This window comes from Odocoileus virginianus, chromosome 24 (genome assembly GCF_023699985.2).
Source record: "Odocoileus virginianus isolate 20LAN1187 ecotype Illinois chromosome 24, Ovbor_1.2, whole genome shotgun sequence".
Classification (NCBI taxonomy): domain Eukaryota; kingdom Metazoa; phylum Chordata; class Mammalia; order Artiodactyla; family Cervidae; genus Odocoileus; species Odocoileus virginianus.
The window spans coordinates 27445689-27463806 of record NC_069697.1 but is presented as its reverse complement, the minus strand read 5'-3'; the positions used below and the strand labels follow the sequence as shown (position 1 = coordinate 27463806).

Genomic DNA, 18118 nt, shown 5'->3' with positions numbered 1-18118 from the left:
ATCAGAGCTGCGATCGGCGCGGGCTCCCGCCTTCGTGTGCGTGGGTTTTTCTGCGTCCGACGCGCCCGGCTCTACCCTCGTCGGGAGCCAAATTTTAGAGGGTAAGCGGGGCGAGGGGGAGGGAGAAAGGTAGGTGTTCGGCACCAATAGCGCCTCAGCATTCAGTGTTGTTCCTGGGCCACTATCCTTACTCGTCTGGTCCCTGGTGCCGCTTCCGGCTACGCTCGGAGGTCGCGCAGGCTGGAGGCCTTGGTCGGACGGGAGGGAGCGGCAGCATCCAGGTACGCCCTGTATCAGGCCGGAGCCCAGGCCGCTGGTGTGCTGAGGCGCGCTCGCTGGGGCCGGCCTTTGCTTACCGCAGCCTCGCATGCCCAGTCTTCGGTGTCCTTGAGGTTTCCCGCGTATCGTGCGTTGCTTCTAGCCCGGCATCCTCCTCGCGGCCGTAGGTTTCTGTCAGGCCTTGACGCCACCGCGCGTTTTGTCCTCCACGCTCTGACTCTAATAATTCTGACCCTTTTTCATCTTGTAGTCCGCTGTGCCCTGACATGCAGCCTTCCGGGGCACCCGTTCCTGTTTATCGATTAATTGGCTCCACTCCTTTGTTGCTTTCAATTACTGGGATGGTCTCCCCCTCCCTCTTCACTGACGTAAATCCTCCCAATCCTTCTAATGACTGTTGCCGCCCGTCTCCACCTTTCTGTTAACTTTTCTTCAGCCCTCACTTTGTGTCTGAAGTCTCAAAATGCCTCTTCTGGTCACCGCTGTCTTCTACTTTGTCTAACAGAATTTGAGATGCACAGCTTATCCCCATCAAACCATAAACTCCTTTGGGACAGAAGCCACCTTCTCTGCAGCCTTCATACGTAGCCCGAGTGAAAGGTAGATAAGTGAGTAAATCTAAGCTGACGTGGATGGACACATTTGTGGAAGTGAGTTTTCCAGAGGGGAGAGATCTGAGCTTTGAGGTTCTCCCAAGTTCAGGGGGGCAGAAAAAGAAAAAAGAGCCACAATTTGAAAAGGTTTTTTTAGATTACACCCCTGTGTCATTTTTCATTATGGTTCTTCTTGTTTTTTCTCTGAAGCCATTCTAACCCTGTAACAGACCCTTGAGCTTTATTGAGAAAGCTGATGCCCCATAGATGAGAAGGTTCTCCTGCTAACCTCAAAAATTTTCATTTTCAGGGTTAATCCTTCTACTTGGACTTCTAATTTCCTCTTTCTCTGGGCCATCCTAGACCTTATTCCATCCCACCCACCTCACTCACCAGTTTCTTCTTTTCTTCTCTGGGAGTTGGTGATGGACAGGGAAGGCTGGTGTACTGCAGTCTGTGGGGTTGCAAAGCTTAGGATCCGACTGAATTGAACTTCTCTGAAAACACTTAAATCTCCTTATCAGTAAGCAAAACAAAACTAGAATTTACTTCACCTTGTGTTACCTTCACAAGCTGCTACTCTGTCATTACCATTCCCTTAACCAGCAAATCACAGTATCGGTTCTTATCTTTGGGGTGAAAGGGGGTTATGATCCTTCTAATCATCTGTTTCTCTCTATCCTAAAAAATGCATAGACATGTTGGGGTTCACAGGCCTTTTCCATTCTGGCCCAGTATACCCGAAAGATAAAGCATACGGCTGTTAGTGGCAGTGACTTGATAAGAGCAGTGATTTTCAACCATCGTCGTGGTCAAATGAAAGAGCATTCCACATGTTTCTGGAATTTCCTGTTTTCCTTCCCTAATTGTTTTCTTTCTTCAAACTGGTGTTCCCTAGACTTCACTCTCTTTGGTTTTATCCTCTTAATTTGGTGTCACTTGATATTTCCTTATGTATCTGTAGCCTAGCCTCTTTCCCAGGATTTGTTCCATATTTGCATATCCATGTGCCTGACAGACATCATCACGTGAATTTTGCATTAAGCATCTTAACTTGATGTCCAATTCATCATCTTGGCTGACGCTTCCTGCCACCAGCACCATACCCATATACACATATAGACACACCTGTTTCTTCTCTTATCTATTAACAGTGTCCCACTCCATAAAGTTTCTTCAGTTGTTAACTTGCAGATACATCAATTTTGCCCTAGCCCATCCAATTAATAAGCCTTGTTCTACTTCCAGAATAATCTCTGCATTGTGTTCTCCTTTTCTACTGCCCTGCTTTAGCACAGGGTCTGAAAAGTTTTTAATTTGAAAATAGAAATCTCAGGTTAGATCAGACAGGAGAAGAGATTCTAGAAAATTTTCATCAATAGATCTTCTATCACTCTTCTAGGCAAGATCTACCATCCGGTTTCCAGCCTTCTTCCTCCAGCTCTGAGAAAAGGTGGTCCTATAAGTGGTTAGCGTCTGGCCAGGGTAATGGGGAATAGGATGAGAAAGAATAAGTCAGGCGGAGTTTGAAGGCTGCCAAGTCTCTTTGCTGGGAGCTTATTACCTTAGTGTCCTGCTGTGTGTGTGTGTGTTTCTCTCACAGCTTAGAGGCCTTTCAAACTTCAAATAACCTGAAAACAGCCCTTTCTTATCTTGCCCCTGTGCCATTTGGTTTTCTTCCTCTGATCTTATTTAATGTTACTTTCAATAGCCACTTGGAATTATGATTCAAGGAAGCTGTGCCTCAGCTCAGTATTGGGATCCACTCTCAAGGACTGGCCTCAAAGACAGTGTTCAACTCATGGGACTGATTTTGAAAAGTAATTAGACATCTTCCCCTACTCGAGATCCCCTCAACCAGCTAATTCTGAACTTCTCTCCTTTCAAATTCTTTACTTTTAAGAAACCTATTCTCGCTAACTGCAGTCAGATTTTTAATTCTCTCAGCAGAGTCCCAGATTGAGGAATATTTTGTTCAAGATGAGAGATTCTCATTTTAAACTTTCTCTTGTTCCCTAGCTCAGAATATCCAGGGAACACTTAAATTAGAAGTAATTTATCTCAAGCAAATGTGAGTTAACAATTTGCTGGGGCCTCAGTAAGTTTATTTTTAGTCCTTGGGATAGGTCCTTGGTTTTATGTTTGAAACTTAGAATTAATGCTGTAGAAGGTTATGTCTAATTGAAACAATGTAAACATACTACTGGCACTGTTTCAAGTATACTGTGGTTTAAACAGATGCTTGAAGACCAACCTGAGAACCTGAGCCATAAATAAGATGATTTTATGGGAAAACAAATTGCATATTGCCCAAAAGGCTCCTATTTGATCCTCCTTGAGAGAATAATATACTGCTAACATTTAATCTCTGGCTATTTCCATTAATTCCTTACTGGCCAGAAAAACTGATGTGTGCCTAAAGTAATGCACCAGTTAAGAACATTTCTAGGTGGTCTATACCAGTCACTTCATTTCATAAACATGGAGGGTCAGGTGTTAGCTGTGGTGTCATTCACATGCACCTGGTTTGAGCTGTGTTTCTGTACCTTCTATGCAGACTTTATTTACCCTTTTGAATCTTAAGAGTTCCCGACAACATACTGAGTATGTGCTGTGCTTAGTCGCTCAGTCATATCCGACTCTTTGTGACCCCATGGACTGTAACCTGTCAGGCTCCTCTGTCCATAGGGATTCTGCAGGTAAGGATACTGGAGTGGATTGTCATGCCCTCCTCCACGGGATCTTCCCAACCCAGGTCTCGAACCCAGGTCTCCCGCATTGCAGGCAGATTCTTGGCCAGCTGAGCCACCAGGGAAGCCCAAGAAAACTAGAGTGAGTAGCCTATCCCTTCTCCAGGGGATCTTCCCAACCCAGGAATTGAACTGGGGTCTCCTGCATTGCAGGTAGATTCTTTACCAGCTGAGCTACCAAACTCTGCATGTGAGTAGGAGCTATTCAGAATAGAGTGCAGACAGATAAGCAGGGGAGGGGGCTGGGCAGATGAGGCCTTATCCTTGGGTCTAAATCCAGTCTGTCTTTATAGGGGACAACATGCCAACTGCCAAGCAACTAGCTGACATTGGCTACAAGACCTTCTCCACCTCCATGATGCTCCTCACTGTGTACGGGGGCTACCTCTGCAGTGTCCGAGCCTACCACTATTTCCAGCGGCGCAGCTCCCAGCGCCAGGCTGCAGAAGAACAGAAGACCTCAGGAGCCCTATAAAACTGGGGGCTTTTTTCCTTGAGCAGAGAGGCCTGAGGCATGCTGTGGAAAGACTGCATCTGCAATCATTTCTGAGTCAAGAGGACCAGGGCCTTAACTGGCTTTCAAACTCTGGAAAATGCCCATGTTTTCTCTGGTACAGCCAGTTTGGAGAGGCTATCGAATCAAAACAGGAATGGGAGGGTGAGGCACACCTATAGACATAAAATACTTTGCCATATCTGTGTCTTGGTGCTTTTGTTTACTTGAATAGGGTGTAGACCACAGAGGTGGGGCCTTGACTGCCCGTTTTCTAGTCACAGACTAGAGTTCCATATCTTGGGCTCTGCCTATTAAGTAGTTCTTGGAGTAGTAATCTCCTCTCATAACCTCAATGAAAAGACTGCCCCAGCACCTGTATAAATCCCCTGAGAAGACTTTGTAAAGACAAAGCTCTTTTTTGGTCAGGGGCCGTTTCTGGACCACTTATTATGTCCAAGTGATGGGGTTCTCTGGTCAGCATGGCCACACGTGTCAAAGGAGGCAGAGGCTCTTGTTTAGTAGCTGTATCAAAATTGCATGAAGTAGAAGAGGGATAGTTCTTAAAATGTGAAGGGCTTTGGGCAGCCTGTAGTAATGCAGTCTATCTCCTTAGGGACAGTGGGTATAAGCATCAGGGTTGATTTCTCTTGTTGCAAAGAGGATATGAAAGAACAGCATTTGAGGTAAAACCCAGCTATGAAGAGAGACCATTTCATTTTGAGCTTTGAGGCTGGCTTGTTCACATCATTCTCGGTAATTGCCCAAATAACTTCTGTGGACACCTGTCCTCTGTTTTGCTCTCATGTACACACTGCTCTGACCTTTGTCTCCCTATTCCTAAACCTTTCACCTTAAAGCCCTGTTCCAGGATGTAAAAACTCAGCTTTCCTATATCTTTAGCCCCCTTCCTCTCATCCTCTCTTGACATGCTAATGCAGGACTCCACCGCCTTCTCACTTGCCTGTGCAGTAGGATCACAGTTCTCTCAGCTCCCCAGTGCCATTTCCAAACAGTCCTTTCTGTGGAGCTTTCTTATATTCTCATTTTCACTGTTTTAAAACTTGAAGACTTCAACTCTTTGGATTCCTCCTCTTTTCTTCCCATCTGTTCCTTTTTGGCCAGATTGGCTTCCCTGTTCAGCCTGTGCCCAGCCAGTCCTCTTAATAGCGCCCCCGCCTCCAGCCTTACCCTCAGCCCCAGACCTTGTCCCATTAGTTACCTAATTCACCCTCTTCCTCCTCCTCAGTAGATAAGCTTGCTTAAGTGGTAGTTCCTAATTTAAAAGACTGGTTTGATTGAGAGAATTCATATTAATACTCTGGTACATGACAGTAAGTGTCAGCTATTCACACCTGCTGCTGACCTCCACACCTGCATTTTCCAGGTTGACCTTTTGAGCTTCAGATACAACCAGTTGCTTGCCATATCCACTCAAATCTATAGTCCTCTTACATGACATGTCCACAACTAAGCATTCCTTCGTATCTCCAGGACCTACTCGTGTTTTTTCCCCCTTGTTTTCACTGTCATCTATGTCAGGAATATAGGGGTCTTATTACATTATCCCCTGTGTCCTACTGCCAACCAAGTAATTGTCTTACTAATTTTCATCCGTTTGGTCAGTTCTACCCTTGTCATTTCTTGCTTACACTTTTGCAGAAGACTTTTAGTTCACAGTTCCAATCTTGACCTCATCAGATCTGCTGCATTGTTATCTGATAATTAGATCTATATTGGCAACAAAGGGAGATCATGGCATTCTCCTGCTTCAGATCCCCTATGAAGCTCAACCACAGACATCTGGTTAAGAATCACTGACCTAGGGACTTCCCTGGTGGTCCAGTGGCTAAGACTCCATGCTCCCAATGCAGGGGGCCCAGGTTCAATCCCTGGTCAGGGAACTAGATCCCTTATGCTGCAACTAAAGATCCCACATACTGCAACGGAGATTGAAGATCTTGCATGCCACAACTGAGACCCAGCGCAGCCAAGTGAGTTGAAGCCCTCACCTATATGGTCAAGTCCAAACTCCTTAGTATGGTGCATCCTCAAGACCTTCAGATTTGACCCACCTTTACGTTCCTACCTCACCCTTTGTGTTCTAGCAACATCAACCCCCCCTGTGTGGTTGCATGTTGTTTCTTGTCTCCATGCTTGTTCATGCTTTCTCTTTAAATGGAACCTCCTCTCCATCTTACTGTATCCTTTTTACAAAAAGGTTTCTCTGACCCTTCACCCCCCCCATGCTGGGCCAAATATATATAGAAGACACCACTTTTTCTCTGAAAAAAAAAAAAAATCTTTAAAAGTACGGATAGCTAAGACAATTTTGAAAAGAAACAAAGAAGATGGGTTGGGGCTACCAGATACCAAGACACTATAGAAAGCTAATAGTAATTAAGTGTTGTGATATTAGTATAGGAGCAGACAAATAGACCAATGGCATAGAAAAATAAACTCATGTGTGTGTGTATATATATATATGAGAAATTGAATACGAGAGAATATATCACAAACCCATGGGGAAACCCATAGTCTGTTATGGATACAAATGTTGTAAAAGTATAAAAAATGGATTGCGAGTACAATAGTCATTATATTGGGGATGAGGTCTTGTGGAACAGTAGAGGCTGAAGGAGGCCTTATATGGGAACTGTTTCCTCTATTCACAAAACTTTGAACACCAGATAATGTTTTTCCCACACCAATCAATGTTCCAACTCACCAGACACTATGTCCTTAGTTCAATTCTGCCACTAAGTTACCTGGAGTTAACACAGACACCACAGGTTAAGGGCCTCAATCCCAGAAAACTACCCCCAACTTGAGATATCATTCATAAGTAGTGGGTCTCCAGATTACCCACTTTTGCCTGACAGCTATAGATCCATTCCCATGACTCCTGCTCAGGCTTGACAGTTTGCTATGATGGCTTATATAACTGGACTCAGAGAAACTATTATTACCAGTTTATTATAGAAGATAGCACTCAGGAGCAGCCAAATGGAAGAGATGCCTAGGGCACAGCACCCTATCAGCACCTCAGTGTGTTCAATCCAGGAGCTCTCTGAACCCCACTGTTAAAGAGTTTTAATGGAGGTTCCATTATATAAGGATGTCCCTCCCAGGAGATCAAAAGAGTAGGGCTGAAAGTTCCAGCCTTCTAATCTGTCTTGTCTGTTTCCTCTGGCAATCAGCTTCCATCCTGAAATGATCCAGGGGCTCACCACGAGTAATCTCATTAGCAAATAAAGACACATCACTCTGCAGATTCCCAAAGGTCTTAGAGGCTCTGTGCCAAGAACCTGGGACTAAGACTAAATATATATTATATCACATCACAGGTCTCTTAATTTTTTCTTTTACAAATAAGATTTGAAGTAAGACAAAATGTTAGCGGTATTAATTCTGGGAATTGGAAATATGAGAGCATGTAACATTATGCTTTTTTATTCCAGTTTCTCAAAAAGTTGAGAGAAAAATACTTCTGATAGCTTCCTATTATTTACTACAGAGGTTCTCAGCAGAAGTGGCACCCGCCTGCCCCCCCCCCAAACACACACACACACACACACACACACACACACACACACGACAAAGGTGAAAGTGTTTTGACTGTCGCAATGATTGGAAAGCATCTCTGGCATTTGGTAGGTGGAGGCCAAGGATACTATACTTCTTACAGTGCCTGGGATAGTCTTGCACAAGAAACTGTCCCAAGTCCTACACAGCTATCATATGTCCCCATAAATATTTAAGTGAAAAAACAATTTATAATTAGCTGAGCATATAACCTCACACAAAGTATTTTTGGTACAGTTTTTGGTATACTCTGAATTCTCTAGGTATGCAACTACTGTATAAATGAAGGGGAGATTGTACAGTATTTGTTTTATTTAGAACTTTTGTTCACCATTTAAAAAAAGCATTTCACTGATGGCAGAGCCTGTTCCCAGCATTTGGCTCTCTGACAAAACACAGTAGTATGTCTCCATTTGTAGCCCTTGTATTCATGGTGAATGTACAAAAGTGCAATCATCTGAGTGCTAGTATAACTATGCCCAATATTTATGTATGGAAATAATTTTATTATAAATTCTTTTTAAAAAGTATCCTTTATATTACTGTAGGATATTATTCTGATTTTTAAAAATTTCATGTGCAGTAAGTTAAATGTTAATTGCATTTAAGGATAGTAAAGTGAGTGTTACAAATATTTGTTATACAAAGTAGATGGTTTAGAAATAATCCATTTATACTTGGTTGATATTTGCTATGGTACTGCAATAGTGGTTCAATTCATTTCAACTTGGCTAGGCTGGGGTGCCTAGTTGTTTTGTCAAACATCAATCTGGATGTTGCCGTGAAGGTATTTTTTAGATGTAATGAACATATCAGCTGACTTGGAGTAAAGCACATTGTCCTCCATAATCTGGATGGGCCTCACTCAATCAGCTGAGGCCCTAAGAGCAAGGACAGAGTTCCTAAAGAAGGAATTCTGCATCAAGTATGTAAGATATAAACCTTACTTGAGTTTCCAGCCTGTGGATCTTACCTCACCCAATCAGCTGAGGCCCTAGGAGCAAGGACAGTTTTTAAAGAAGGAATTCTGCATCAAGTCTGTAGGATATAAACCCTACTTGAGTTTCCAGCCTGTGGATCTTAGAATGTAACATCAACTCTCACCTACATTTTCAGCCTGCTGGCCTTCTCTACAGATTTCAGACTTACCAGTCCCTACAACTGTATTAGCCAGTTCCTTGAAATAAATCTTACTCTCACTGTTATTCTCTCTCTAATGTATTAGTTTTGTTTCTCTGGAGAATTCTAACAGAGTAGCAATATATAGTATTTCAATATATATCTGTCCAGTCTTATTTCCTGCCTAGGTTCAGTCCTCTCCTACCTCATTTTCACTTGGAGTACCTACTGTCTTTTCAAATACAGCTTGTCAAAACCTAAATTCAAGCAGTTGTTTGATATTTACTGAGCATGAACTGTATGTATTTAATGAAAAAGAATTAAAAAAATAGACTTATGTGCTGTCAAATTAAGATGAAGGAATATAATTAAGTTCATTGGTTATTACACTAAGTATCAATGGACTGAATTCTCTCATTTATAGACAAAATCTAATAGATTTGGGCTAAAAAAAGTCCAAAATATATATATTTTCCAGTACACATACTAGTACAGAGAAGTTGAAAATAGATGGGTAAGACGTATCAGACAAATGCAAACCAAGGTAAAGCAACAGTGGTAATATTAAGAAAAGTTAAAAAACACTAAATGGAATAAATAGATCATTTGGTAGTATAAAAAGATAAATTATAATAAAGAAGGGTAGTTATCATAAATTTGAAACTAAGAAACTAAAGGAAAAATTCTTAGGAATACAGGGAGAACAGGATAAAAATACAATTATAGTGAGAGTCTGTATTATACTTTGTTCAGAACTGAACAGCACTAGAGGAATAAAAACAAGAAATGAATAATACAAACAACACACCTGACACACAAGTAGGTGTATACATGATAAATACTAAATAGATGATTTTCTGTATCTATAGAATACTTATAAACAGTGATTATTTAACTACTCAAAAATTTTTAAAACAAATTTAAAAGTAGGAATTTTACAGATCGTATTCTCTGATCACATCCAATAAAATTATAAATAAATGATGACCTCAACTACTTGGAAATGAAATGTTCCTGGGAAACCTTCAAATCAAAGAGAAAAAACAAAACTGAAGATTTTTACCTTCTTTAAAAGCAATAAAACAATATTTCATACAAAACTGTAGGATACAGCCCAAGGTCATGTCAGGAAACATGCCCTTAAATGCCTTTGCAAGGGAAAAAAAAAAGGTAATGGGCTTTAAAAATAGAGATGAAAACCACTGGCTACTAGGTCAAGGTCAAATTCCCTATCATGATATTTAAGACCTCTTTTGGAAAAAAAAAAAAAAACTCTTTTGCACTCCCAAGCAACCAACCCTTTCACAGCACTTTTAATATTTAAATAATACAAGGAAATCTTTTGTTAATGGCAATACAAGTTTGTATACTCTTTTCCTGTCAAAAATTTAAAGTGTCTATATCCTCTTACCTAGTTATTTCTGTGCTAGGGCTCTAGCCACACAACTGTACGATATATTCATTCAAAAGTATTATCTGCAGTATTATGTTAATAGTAAAGAAACTTAAATAAGCTCAGGAATTAGTTAACAAATAATGGTATACTCATAAAATGGAATGTTATCAGTCAAAACCAGCACACTATGTATGGTATGATCTCTCATTTTTGTTTTAAAAGAAACACACTTGTATACATTTGGTTATCTGATAAGTGGTCCCAGAAGACTATATACCAAACTGTTAATAATGATATGGGTGAATGGAGAGGTCAGGTACTTAATTAGTTGCATTTTTTACAATGAGCATATCTGATTTCTATAACAAAAATATTTTTTGAGTTATAAACATATGAAAGCTGAGGGAACTTAGAAATAACACTTATATACTTATTTCCTCAGTTTTAACTGATTTGAACATATTGCCACACTTGCTTCAACAGGTTTTTTGTTTAAGGGAAAAAAAAGTGTTCATTTGTATCATATCTACTAGTTTTTAAGTTTCTTAAGGTCAGGACTCAAAACATGAATATATCCTCAATGTAAAATATTTTCAAATATAGACAAATAATTGTCCCTCTGCCCCCTACCCCACAACACCCCTTCCTATTTCCCTACTCAGAAATGACCTGTGTTAACAGTTTGATATATTCTTATTACCATTTTCAATGTGTTTACATGTACATAAAGAAATATATGTTGAATTATCTTTTCTCTGGTCTCTTCAACTATTCAGAGGCCAAAGCCTCAGGAAAGAAGGACAATGGGCAGAGCTTGGGACCCCATAGCTCTCCCCACTCTGTGTTAGTCAGGATCAGCTTTGGGAGCAGAGCTACAGCTTGTCCTGGGAACCCGACTGTAGGGAGAGAACAGCCAGACTACTAGGAGCCACAAGGAATACATCCATACCTGTGTGAGCCACAATTCCTTATAATAAATTATTACTAGCAAAGAAAGTCATGTTATTGCTAGAAAGTTTCATATTGTTTCCTAAACATCTTTCATAGAAGCCAGTTGAGTGAAGGCGGATTCCAAATCTACTCTTATAGGTTTAGGGCTTGTGGCTAAACTCTTCCTGATGAGGCCTGCCCTACAAGAGACCTTACTGAGCTAAAAGGAAAAACAGAATTGTATGCTGATGGCTGAGGTGAAGGTGGTACAGATAACCTTACTGTGTACAGACCTATGCCAATTCACAGGTCCCCTTTTAAAAAAGCCATTTCCTTAAAAAAGCCTTTTAAGGTCAGGTCCTAAGTCCTGGGATAGGACTTAGGATAGGACTTACGTGTGTAGTATTATACACACATACACACAGCCTCTCTACGACTTGTTTTAGAAAACTTCTTGTTGCTTAAAACTTTGGGCCTCCCATGATCTACCAGCTAAAATTTAACTCTAGCCTGATAGTCAGGGTTCTTCACAATCTGGCCCCAAGCCACCTTCTTATTCTCACCTCTTGCTACTTTGGTCCAAGTCCAACAGATCAGAGTTCCCTGAAAATGCCACATACTTGTTTTTACATTGGAAAAGCCATTTTAAATTATGAATTATTCCAAACTTATTGAAGACCACCAAAAATAAAATTTCATATGAAATCCATATTCTTCCTCCATAAAGATAAGCAGTATCCATTCTTATATATTTCTGAATGTTTATTACAGAAATACCCTAAATATATTTTTGGGTTAAACAAGTAGTGTTACTTTGCATCAGATGGGACATATATATGGGACATATATATCCCCCCCCCGCCCAGCTTGCCTTTTTCACTCAACATTATGCTTCTGATATTTATCCTTTGCAAAGATTAATTTTATGTGTTGAGTTGGCCACAGAAGACCCAGCCAGTTAGTTAGAGTATTCCTGGTGCATCTGAGAGGGTGCTTCTGGATGACATTGAGTCTGTAGACTGAATAAAGCAATTGCCCTCCCCAATATGGTTGGGTCTTATCCAATCCATTGACAGCCTAAATAGAAAAGGTAAAGTAAGCTCATAAAAGGCTTCCCTGGTGGCTCAGTGGTCAAGAATCTGCCTGCCAGTGCAGGAGACACAGGCTTGATCCCCAGTCTGGGAAGATCCGCTGCAGAAGGAAATGGCAATTCGCTCCAGTATTCTTGCCTCGAGAATCCCATGGACAGGAGAGCTTGGTAGGCTACAGTCCATGGGGTCACAAAGAGTCAGACACAACTTACCAACTGAACAACAGCTCATACAACTCAACATAAAAAACCAACCTGATGGACAGAAGACCTGAATAGACATTTTTCCAAAGAAGATACACTGATGCCCAAAAGGCTCAACACTGCTAATCATCAGGGAAATGCAAATCAAAACTACAATGAGATATCACCTCACACTTATCAGAATGGCTACTGTCAAAAGACCACAAATAAATGTTGTCCAGGATGTGGAGAAAAGGAAACCCCAGTACACTGTTGGTGGGAATGTAAACTGGTGCAGCTATTATGGAAAACAGTACTGGAGGTTCCTCAGTAAACTAAAAATGGAACTACCATATCATCCAGTGATTCCACTCTTCAGTATAAACCTGAGGAAAATGAAAACACTAATTTGAAAAGATAATATGCACCCCAATGCTCATAGCAGCATTATTTATAATAGGCAAGATATGGGAGCAATCAATGTGTCCATCAACAGATGAATAGATAAAGAAGACATATTATACACACAAACACACACACACAAAATGGATTACTCAGCCAAAGAGAAGAGTGAAAATTTGCCATTTGCAACAGCACAGATGGACTTAAGAGGGTATTATGCTTAGTGAAATAAGACAAATACTCTATGTTATCACTTATATGTGGAATCTTTTAAAAAATATATATGTCAAACTATTATAAATCAATAATACTTTAATCTTTTTAATTAAAAAATATTTATTTGACTGACCAGGTCTTAGTTACAGTATGTGGGATCTTCAATCTTTAGTTGTGACATGTGGGATCTAGTTCCCTGACCAGGGATCAAACCCAGGTCCCCTGCATTAAGAGTGCAGTCTTGGCCACTGGATCACCAGGGAGGTTCCTTTAACTTTTTTAAAAGGTAGAGTAAGAGGGCAGCCTTTCTACTTGACTGTCTTTGAGCTGGAACATTTGTCATCCCCCGCCTATGGACTTGGACTGCAGCTTTCACTACTGGCTTTCCTAGTTTTCAGGCTTTTGGACTCAAATTGGAACTATACCATCAACTATAGCCTTCTTGGATCTCTAGCTTGCTGACTATTGGTCCTGAGATTTCTCAGACTCCAAAACCACATGAAACAATTCCCTATAACATTTTTGAAAATTCATACATAAATATATATATATATGTCCTACTGGTTTGGACTACACATCCATATTAACAGGAAAACTTAGCTCTTCATTTTAGTTGTTGTATAATATTCCAATTACATGAGCAGATTAATTTATTCCATTTCCCTAGTGGAAAGATCACTGATCTTTTCCCACTTTTTCCCCACTTGTAAACAGCAATGCAATTAGTTTCCTTGTTCTAGTTTCTACAAAAGATACTTAGCTTTACTAGTTACTAAGTTGCTTTTCCAAAAGTTATGTCAATGTTACTCACACTGGCAACATTTCCTCATTCTGTTGGTGTAAAGTGGATTCTATTTATTTTACATATCATTGATTTCTAGTAAGGTTGATCACCTTTTTATTGATTATCCATTGGCATATTCACTCTCTAGGAATTACCTATTCATATCCTTTGTTCCCTCCCCTCTCTCCTTTTCTTCCTATTGGGTTGTCCTTGTCATTTCTTTAATTATATACATTCTGGATACTTGTATTTTGTTAAGTTATATGTGCTGCAGGCTTGAGATAATCTTTTGGAACTTTTCTATTTGGTGGGGGGTGTTGGTGGTAGTGTATTAGTAAGAACCCCAACATTGTCTGCATCATGTATAGGTCTTCCCAAAACAGGCCCAGAGATAATTAATCTGAGATCAATTTTCCTGCAAGTTCATACCTGGGGATGGGGTTGGGGGTTGTGATGTTTCCCAGACCACATAGGAAGTATGCATTTAGGTTCTCAAATTCATATGAAGTATGGGCCCAGAATTTGAGGATATTCGCAAGAGCATCCTGACCTCACAAGCCCAAGCATTCAAACATCTTTGCTTTCTCCTTTTGCCAACTGCATGGATTTTTCATAGTTCCCTCCTTTTGCTGTTGCTTTAACTCGAGGTCTCAGTTCAGCTTCCTGCATGGGGCCACAGCCTTGTCTCTTGTCAGCATTAAAACCCCAGTCTTTATTCCTTCAGTAACTGCATCAAAGGTTTTGCCTTCTGCTCTAGTTTTCAACTGCTTTGCATCTCGTGTCCCTTTCTTAGAAGCTCAGCTGTGCATTAAAGGGAAGAAAAACAAAAACCACCTCAAGTTTATCCACCATTTCTAGATGTTTGTCTCAAGTTATTTCATATCAGCCAGAACTGATATCTTTCATATACTCCCATCTCTCCTAAACATAATCTTCCTATTCCTGTTTTCCTGGCAAAGCTCTACTCATCTTTAATGGTCCAGCTCCACTTTCAAGTTTTCTCTCACCTTGCCAAGAACAATTTAGAACAGTTGCTATCACATTGTATCATTCCCTGCCCCCTCCCCCCTTTCCTTACTGGTTTCTGAGCTCTTTGAAAGTAGAAACCAGATCTTGTTCATCTTTGTGACTCTAGCTTCTCTGCCACAATGCCTATCATCAAGTAGGCACTTGATAAATATTTCATTGAAGTGAAAGTATCTTCCTGCAGGCATATTGGGTCTAAAGTCTGAAGAACTTCCTTTAAAATAAGCATACTACCACCCACTAACTACACTCATGATTATTTTTAGGATTGTGAAAGCTCATGATATACAACAGGCATCTAAGATGTTTGTGTTTTTTGAACAACTTCTGAGACTGTTTTTTCACTGTGGCAGACTGAATTTTTCAAAGGTGAATGCAATCATTCTCCAAGCTCTTTTTAAAACAATTTTTGTCTGCACTGGGTATTCATTTTTGGCACATGGGCTTGCTCTAGTTATGGTGTGCAAGCGGCTTCTCCTGTTGTGGAACATGAGCTCAGAGGAAGTGGGCTCTTTACTTGTGGCACATGGGCTTAGCTGACCTGCAGCATGTGGGCTGTTAGGTCCCCAACCGGGGATTGAACCCGCATTCCCTGCATTAGAAGATGGATTTTTAACCACTGGACCACCAGGGAAGTCCTTCCCCATGCTCTTCTGCAGTGACCTCACCAATCCTTCATCAAGAGGCAGAATTTACCTCAGCACTCCCTGGTATCTAGGTGGTCCCTGTGACTACTTCAATCAATAGGATACAGTGGAAGTAATGTGTGCCAGTTCCAGTCAACATTCTTTTTGGGGGGGGGGGGCCACACTGCAAGGCTTGTGGGATCTTAATTCCCCAACCAGGGATTGAACCTGGGCCACCACAGTGAAAGCACCAAGTCCTAACCATTGGACCGCCAGGGAATTCCCTGAATCAATACTAACTGGCCTAATGACTTCTGCTTCCCGCATTACGCAATGCAACCATTTGAGCAAAGCCCAAGGCATGGAAAGATATGTTTAGGTATATTAGTTGACAGCCCCAGCAGTTCCTAGGGAATGGCCAGCATTAACTTCTAGCCAGACTAGTAAATCATCTTTGACATCCAGCTCAGTTGAGTCTCTAAACTACTACATTCCCAGCTGCCATCTTACTGTAACCACATGAGGTACTTCCAACTGGGATCATTCAACCAACCAAACTGTAAGAAATAAGCTGTTGTTTTACACCATTATATTTTTAGGTGGACACAGTGAAAATCGCTCTGTTGTGTCCAACTCTTTGCGACCCCATGGACTATACAGTCCATGGAATTCTCCAGGCCAAAATACTGGAGTGGGTAGCCTTTTCCTTCTCCAGGGGATCTTCCCAACCCAGGGATCAAACTCAGGTTTCGCTCATTGCAGGTGGATTCTTTACCAGCTGAGCCACAAGGGAAGCCCAAGAATACTGGAGTGAGTAGCCTATCCCTTCTCCAGTGGATCTTCTGGACCCAGGAATTGAACCAGGGTCTCCTGCATTGCAGGAGGATTGTTTACCAACTGAGCTCTCAGGGAAGCCCTGGTATGGCTTCCCAATTTATAGCAGCTTCCCACTTAGGGTCAAGGTACAATCCGAACACTCATTTATAGAATGTGGATAATAATCCCTATTTGTACAAAGTGTTCTGAAGTTCGCTGAAGTTGTGAAATCATCTTCAAAGCAGTTAAGCCCTATACAAACATGTTACCTTTTCAGTAAATAATAAAGTTAAAACTTCATGTGGGATCTAGTTCCCTGACTAGGGATAGAACCCACACCTCCTATAGTGGAAATGTGGACTTTAATGGCTGGACCTCCAGGGGTCTCTCAAATTCTTTTATATTCAAAAAAGGAGAGGTAATGCCTTGCTTCTCTTATAAATATTCCTAGTTCTCAGGTAGGGATGATGTGTTTGCATCTAACCTGCTCTCAGGCATGAAACCTTCTAAGGCCATCTATAAATCTGGCCTCACAACAGTCTTGCCGTCCCAGTTAACATGATTATCTCCCAGTTCTGGATTCAAACCCTCTAGGATTCTCATTTCCCTCCAATTCCAACTATATGCTCAGAAAAAGCCCTGTTCCTATAACCGACTCTAATCTCGATTCAGTCATCCAAAGTTAACTCTAATCAGTCTATGCCTCTGACTAGAAGTTTCTTCAACAACTATTCTTCCTTATGTGAAGTCTTGAGAAGTGTTATAGTATGGTGATTAAGAATAGAGACTCTGAGATTGATTCTTTACTAGGTGTTTGAGTTTAGTGAAGTTAACCTGTTTTGCTGTATTTTAGTCCTCTATAAAGTGCTTGATACAGTACCTGGTACGTAATAAAGAGCTATGTGTTAGCTATTATTATTTTAATTATACCACGTGTCAGATTAACTGGGCCAACTAATTCAATCGTATTTACAAAGCAATTGTTCAAAAGGCATACATATCTTGTCTGACTTTCCAAAGCATTTTCATGTTTCACAATTACTATTCAACAAAATGGTAAGTTTAGGAACTAAATGTAAGACTTTAGTCTTTTAGTCTTCCTGACTAGTTCTGACTGAATAACTACGTAAAATTTTTTAGAACTTAATTTGCCCTTGAGCTATATACAGTAAGTCTTTTTTAAAATCCAGTCACTCGGTAAGATAAATTTAGTAGGGTCAATATCCCAGTAATGTCAATGAACATCAAATGAGTGTCTGATTCTTAGAACAATAACCTACAATAACCTATTTCTTTCCATTTTTATCTGTCTCCTTAACATTGTTAAGGAAGCACTCCATATGTCTTAATGTACACAAGAGCATCTGGAAATATTTTGATAATCTGAATATTCACTAAATGGAAAATATTCTAAGAGATGAATACTACTGTTGGTAATTTTGCCTTAAACCTCAACTGTAGAAAAATCTAGACTAGGAAAATTGATTCTCCATGGGCTAAAAGAGAAACCAGAATTAAAAGAGAAAACATTGGTTTAGACTCACTTATTGCCATCTTAGGATGTTAACTGGCAGTCTCTGTAGTCAATAAAATGGGAAATACAGAAAATACTCAGGTGTCTTAGCTCTTCAACCAGTCTTTGCTGCTTAGGCAATATACATGCTTTTATTTGCTCAGTATTTTTTCTTATGAACACTACACATGTTTATTTTTTCTTAAAATATAAAGCCTTAAAATGCAGGTACTCTCTCTCTAGCATATGCCCAGAAAGGAAAAACTTGGTGTCCAATGGCCTCTAGAATCAGATCTGAAAAAGTTATTAATCAGACT

At 40.5% G+C, this 18118-nt stretch overlaps 1 protein-coding gene and 1 non-coding gene across 8 annotated transcripts; both read left to right on the top strand.

Annotated features, from left to right (window-relative positions):
- The first annotated feature begins 4 nt into the window (after positions 1 to 4).
- On the top strand, positions 5 to 4317 carry COX14 (cytochrome c oxidase assembly factor COX14). 7 transcript variants are annotated; one of them, XM_020908183.2, is made up of 3 exons: positions 189 to 281; positions 785 to 879; positions 3916 to 4317. In XM_020908183.2, exon 3 carries the CDS (start codon positions 3924 to 3926, stop codon positions 4095 to 4097), a length of 174 nt encoding a protein of 57 aa, XP_020763842.1. In that variant the 5' UTR covers positions 189 to 281; positions 785 to 879; positions 3916 to 3923; the 3' UTR covers positions 4098 to 4317. The 7 variants fall into 7 exon arrangements, with proteins under 7 accessions (XP_020763838.1, XP_020763839.1, XP_020763842.1 ...); XM_070454453.1 differs by having other exon boundaries at positions 785 to 887; XM_070454454.1 differs by having other exon boundaries at positions 785 to 929.
- Positions 4318 to 5946: 1629 nt separating this feature from the next.
- Positions 5947 to 6019, top strand: TRNAW-CCA (transfer RNA tryptophan (anticodon CCA)). Its single transcript has one exon. It is a non-coding gene; the product is annotated as a tRNA-Trp (tRNA).
- Positions 6020 to 18118: the final 12099 nt, after the last annotated feature.